The 5934-nt window shown below is 40.6% G+C and overlaps 1 protein-coding gene across 1 annotated transcript; it reads right to left on the reverse strand.

Annotated features, from left to right (window-relative positions):
• Positions 1-2480: 2480 nt before the first annotated feature.
• LOC110529200 (trace amine-associated receptor 13c-like) lies at positions 2481-3521 on the reverse strand. Its single transcript, XM_021611329.2, has one exon. The coding sequence runs from the start codon at positions 3519-3521 to the stop codon at positions 2487-2489; it is 1035 nt and encodes a 344-aa protein (XP_021467004.2). The 3' UTR covers positions 2481-2486.
• Positions 3522-5934: the final 2413 nt, after the last annotated feature.

The raw sequence follows: 5934 nt of genomic DNA on the forward strand, positions 1-5934 counted from the left end.
TTATTCCAAAATGGATAACATAATTTTTTCCCGTCATCAATCTACACACAATACCCCACAATGAATGTTCTGCCCCAAAAAACAAAAAACAACTGAAATATCACATTTACATAAATATTCACACCCTTTACTCAGTACTTTGTTAAATCACCTTTGACAGCGATTACAGCTTTAAGTCTTCTTTAGTATAACGCTACGAAGTTGGCACACCTGTATTTGGGGAGTTTCTCCCATTCTTCTCTGTAGGTCCTCTCAAGCTCTGTCAGGCTGGATGGGGAGTGTTGATGCACAGCTATTTTCAAGTTTCTCCAGAGACGTTCAATCGGGTTCAAGTCCGGGCTCTGGCTGGGCCCCTCAAGGACATTTAGAGACTTCTCCCGAAGTCACTCGTGCATTGCCTTGGCTGTGTGCTTAGGGTCGTTGTCCAGTTGGATGGTGAACCTTCATCCCAGTCTGAGGTCCTGAGTGCTATGGAGCAGGTTTTCATCAAGGATCTCTCTGTACTTTGCTGTGTTCCTCTTTTCCTCAATTCTGACCAATCTCCCGGTCCCTGCTGCTGAAAAACATCCCCACAGCATGGTGCTGCCACCACCATGCTTCACCGTAAGGATGGTATTGGCCAGGTGATGAGCCGTGCCTGGTTTGCTCCAGATGTTAAGCTTGGCATTCAGGCCAAAGAGTTCAATCTTGGTTTCATCAGACCAGAGAATCTTGTTTCTCATGGTCTGTGGGTCCTTTAGGTGCCTTTAGGCGAACTCCAAGCCGGCTGTCATGTGCCTTTTACTGAGGAGTGGCTTGCGCCTGGTCACTCCACCATAAAGGCCTGATTGGTGGAATGCTGCAGAGATGGTTGTCCTTCTGGAAGGTTCTCCCATCTCTACAGAGAAACTCTGGAGGTCTGTCAAAGTGACCATCAGCTTCTTGGTCACCTCCCTGACCAAGGCCCTTCTCCCCCAATTGCTCAGCTCTAGGAAGAGCCATGGTGGTTCCAAACTCCTAACCTCCTCCCTTTAAGAAAGATGGAGGACACTGTGGTCTGAATACTTATGTAAATAAGCTATTTCTGTTTTTCATTTTGTATAAATTAGCAAACATTTCTGAAACTTGTTCTCGCTTTGTCATTATGGAGTATTGTGTGTAGATGATGAGGATTCTTTGTTGTTGTTTAATCAATTGTAGAATAAGGCTGTAATGTATTAACATTTGGAAAAAGTTTGTGTGTGGGGGGGGGTCTGAAAACTTTCTGAATAAACTATGTATGTGTGTGTGTGATGTATGTATGTACTAGATATGGGAGTGGAGAGGCTACAGTAACTCATTAGTGAATATTGCTGGATTTGCTGTGGATAGGTCTAATGCAGTCTTCTCGATGTTCAAGTAAAATGTTATTAAATTGCTTTTGAATCCTATAACCCTGTGGCTGATGGTTTAAAAAAAGGACTAACAGCAAGGAAAATATTTGTCACACTTATTTGTCTGTACCGGTTATGGACATATTTATTTTAACAATTGTAATATTGAACAACAGGTTTGCAATACATTTCCAGAAATGATCGTTCTAAACCCCTTCCTGAACCAACTGTAAAATAATGCATACACCATGGGATTCATAGTTCAATTCAAATATCCAATCCATATAAATGTTACAGACAAAACTGGTGGTGTAAAGTAACTAATAAATGGATCAATGCAGTTGGAGACTGTTGGAGATAAAAGGGTGTCCAGAATGATAGAAATACCCTCATAATGATACCAAGTGTTTTGGTGGCCTTTCTCTGTGATTTGCCTACAGAGTTCTGATTGGTTGTACCATGAATTGAATGTGCCTTTCTCTGTGCTATAAGGAAAATCTTTAGGTAGATGCTAATCATCCCTACTCCTGGGATGTAGAATGAGATCACTGAAGACACAGTACTCAATACTTGTGAAACTAAAGAACCCCACAGGCAACATATTTATAGGAAAACTTCCAATTCCCCAAATATTGCACTCTGCTTCCTGATCTGCATGTCATGCTTTTCAGTCACATGATCCACCTCTATGCTCTGCTTTACAGAAAGATCACATTTCAAACGGGCTCGAACCCGGGTACCTGCTGTTTAGTTCAACATCAGCCATTAGACCGAAAACTGTTTAGCTCAACACCAGCCATTATATTCAAAGATGATTGAGTTAAAAGAAAATCCAAAGATACATTTTGTGTTCTTTATGAAAATGTATTGTAAGGTAGGCCTATGCTACATTGAAAATACAATAAAATGTAAATACAAGAGAAAGGATTTATACGTTAAACACAGTTACACAAAAAGACCTGGCAAGTACTGACAGCAGTAGAATGTGCAGAAGAGGTTTTGTCAAATGCTTCTCTTCATTTGTCTCCTTGAACACATTATCCAATGTGGCCATGTCATTGTTTAGGTTTTAAAAGTTAAGTGCATACTGTTCACACACAGTTTTGCAATATATTAATGTAGCTTTACAATAGATCACGTAGTAGCAAATACATTTATATAGGAAGAATTTCTATTGAATATTTTCAATGTGACAATGAGATTAAGACATTTTCGAAACCAAGGATAAAACAGTGCATAGATGATTGGATTTGCAGTAGAATTAAAGTAACCCAGCCAGATAAACACCTCAAAGAGAATAGGTGGTGTGCTAAAGTTTGTGTATGGATCAACTATGGAATTAACAAAGAAAGGCAGCCAGCAAAAGATGAAAACACCCACCACAATGCCTAAAGTTTTAGCTGCTTTCCGCTCTGACCGTTGAGACACCACACCTCTACCTCCCTCATTGGAATTATTTTGGCTGTCTTCAATCTTCCTTAGATGTTCTTTTGCCACCAAAAATATTTTGGTATACAAACCCACCATTACAGAGCACGGAAAGAAAAAGGCTATCAATGTGTCTAGGGCGCCCCACAGAGCATTAAGGAAAAGATTACAACTTCCCAGGCAGTATATAGATGCAATTAATTCATCCAGTCCTCTTACATTTGCTTTGGAATATAATAGGCCATAGGAGTACAATGCAGCAACGGCCCAACTGGCAAAAACCATGAGCCATGCAATTGGTATAGTAATCTTGGTGGAATAGCGAAGTGGACTGCACACAGCTTCATATCGATCTATGGCTATGAATACCAGGTGGAAAATTGAAACAGATGTGAGGAACATATCAAAACTAGAATGCAACAAACAAAAAGCATCTCCAAAGTACCAGCAGCCCTCCACAGCCCTCATTGTACTAAAAGGCATCACAGTTACTCCAAGCAGCAGGTCTGCAACTGCCAAAGACATTATAAGTATGTTAGTTGGCGTGTGGAGCTGTTTTATGTGAGCAATGGAGATAATGACCACACCGTTCCCTAGAATAGTGACCAGCATACCTGAAACAAAAAAAAAGTATAAAGCTATTTGAAACCCTTCACTGAAAATGTCTCTGGTGCAGGAGGCATTTGATTCTGGATAACATAAAAACTTTGGATCCAGATGTTGATGAGATGAGATATCCATTGCCAAAAACAAAAAGACATTCAAGTTAGAGCTGATCACTTGCAACTGTAGTCACAGGTGCAGGTGTGTGAGTGGTGCTGAATTCAGCACAGTCTTCTTAGAAGAATGACAGAGTTTATATACTCTATTGGACATATTTTGGTCACACCCCTTTCCCAGCTACCAGCCAGTTATAATAGGTTACATGATTTACATCTGTTTATATTATGTGTATGTTCAAGTAATGTACACCAACAGTATGATAGTGCACTAAGATAATGATGTCATGAGCTGTCAGTTCATTTGGGCCACACAACACAGACTTACTGTTCCAGCAATAGGCACGAGGGGGAGACAAAGAACACTATTCAACAAGGTGACAGGCACAGTCATCACAAGCATTGAAACGTTTGTTTCAAGCAAGTAGCTTTATTTGAAACAGCTTAAAAGCAGCTTCTGTTACATTTTCACTCAAGCTTTATAACTTTGAGTTGCATAACTGTCACATGTTACATCCCATCATAATTCATATATTTATTTGAACACACACCATACAATGTCAACTGAAACTTTACTCAGAATACAATCTAAATCTACAAGAACCTCTGTGAAAGATGTGACCACTGATGATGATTCTCAAAGCCCTCCTGAACCAAGGCCCTTCTCCCCCAATTGCTCAGCTCTAGGAAGAGTCTTGGTGGTTCCAAACTTCCTCCCTTTAAGACTGATGGAAGCCACTGTGTTCTTGGGGACCTTAAAAGTTACAGTAATGTTTTGGTACCCTTCCCCAGGTTTGTGCCTCGACACAATCCTGTCTCAGAGCTCTACGGACAATTCCTTTGTTTTTGCTCTGACATCCACTGTCAACTGTGGGACCTTGTATAGACAGATGTGTGCCTTTCCAAATCATGTCCAATCAATTGAATTTAACACAGGTGGACTCCAATCAAGCCGTAGAAACATCTCAATGATGATCAATGGAAACAGGATGCACATGAGCTCAATTTCGAGTCTCATAGCAAAGGGTCTGAATACTTATGTAAATAAGCTATTTCTGTTTTTTATTTTGTATAAATTAGCAAACAGTTCTGAAACTTGTTTTCGCTTTTTCATTATGGAGTTTGTGTGAGATGATGAAGATTTAAAAAAAATCTATTGTAGAATAAGACTGTAATGTAACAACATTTGGAAAAAGTGTGAGGGGGTCTGAATACTTTCTGAATACACTATGTATTTATGTACAGTGGGGCAAAAAAGTATTTATTCAGCCACCAATTGTGCAAGTTCTCCCACTTAAAAAGATGACAGAGGCCTGTAATTTTCATCATAGTTACACTACAACTATGACAGACAAAATGAGAAGAAAAAAAATCCAGAAAATCACATTGTAGGATTTTTAATGAATTTATTTGAAAATTATGGTGGAAAATAAGTATTTGGTCAATAACAAAAGGTTATCTCAATACTTTGTTATATACCCTTTTTTGGCAATGACAGAGGTCAAACGTTTTCTGTAAGTCTTCACAAGGTATTCACACACTGTTGCATGTATTTTGGCCCATTCCTTCATGCAGATCTCCTCTAGAGCGGTGACGTTTTGGGGCTGTTGCTGGGCAACACGGACTTTCAACTCCCTCCAAAGATTTTCTATGGGGTTGAGAACTGGAGACTGGCTAGGCCACTCCAGGACCTTGAAATGCTTCTTACGAAGCCACTCCTTCATTGAGCTGGCGGTGTGTTTGGGATCATTGTCATGCTGAAAGACCCAGCCACGTTTCATCTTCAATGCCCTTGCTGATGGAAGGAGGTTTTCACTCAAAATCTCACGATATATGGCCCCATTCATTCTTTCCTTTACACAGATCAGTCGTCCTGGTCCCTTTGCAGAGAAACAGCCCCAAAGCATGATGTTTCCACCGCCATGCTTCACAGTAGGTATGGCGTTCTTTGGATGCAACTCATCATTCTTTGTCCTCCAAACACGACGAGTTGAGTTTTTACCAAAAAGTTATATTTTAGTTTGATCTGACCATATGACATTCTCCCAATCTTCTTCTGGATCATCCAAATGCTCTCTAGCAAACTTCAGACGGACCTGGACATGTACTGGCTTAAGCAGTGGGACACATTCTGGCACTGCAGGATTTGAGTCCCTGGTGGCGTAGTGTGTTACTGATGGTAGGCTTTGTTACTTTGGTCCCAGCTCTCTGCAGGTCATTCACTAGGTCCCACCGTGTGGTTTTGGGATTTTTGCTCACCGTTCTTGTGATCATTTTGACCTCACGGGGTGAGATCTTGCGTGGAGCCCCAGATCGAGGGAGATTATCAGTGGTCTTGTATGTCTTCCATTTCCTAATAATTGCTCCCACAGTTGATTTCTTCAAAGCAAGCTGCTTACCTATTGCAGATTCAGTCTTCCCAGCCTGGTGCAGTT

The sequence above is a fragment of the Oncorhynchus mykiss genome, chromosome 8 (genome assembly GCF_013265735.2).
Source record: "Oncorhynchus mykiss isolate Arlee chromosome 8, USDA_OmykA_1.1, whole genome shotgun sequence".
NCBI classification, from domain to species: domain Eukaryota; kingdom Metazoa; phylum Chordata; class Actinopteri; order Salmoniformes; family Salmonidae; genus Oncorhynchus; species Oncorhynchus mykiss.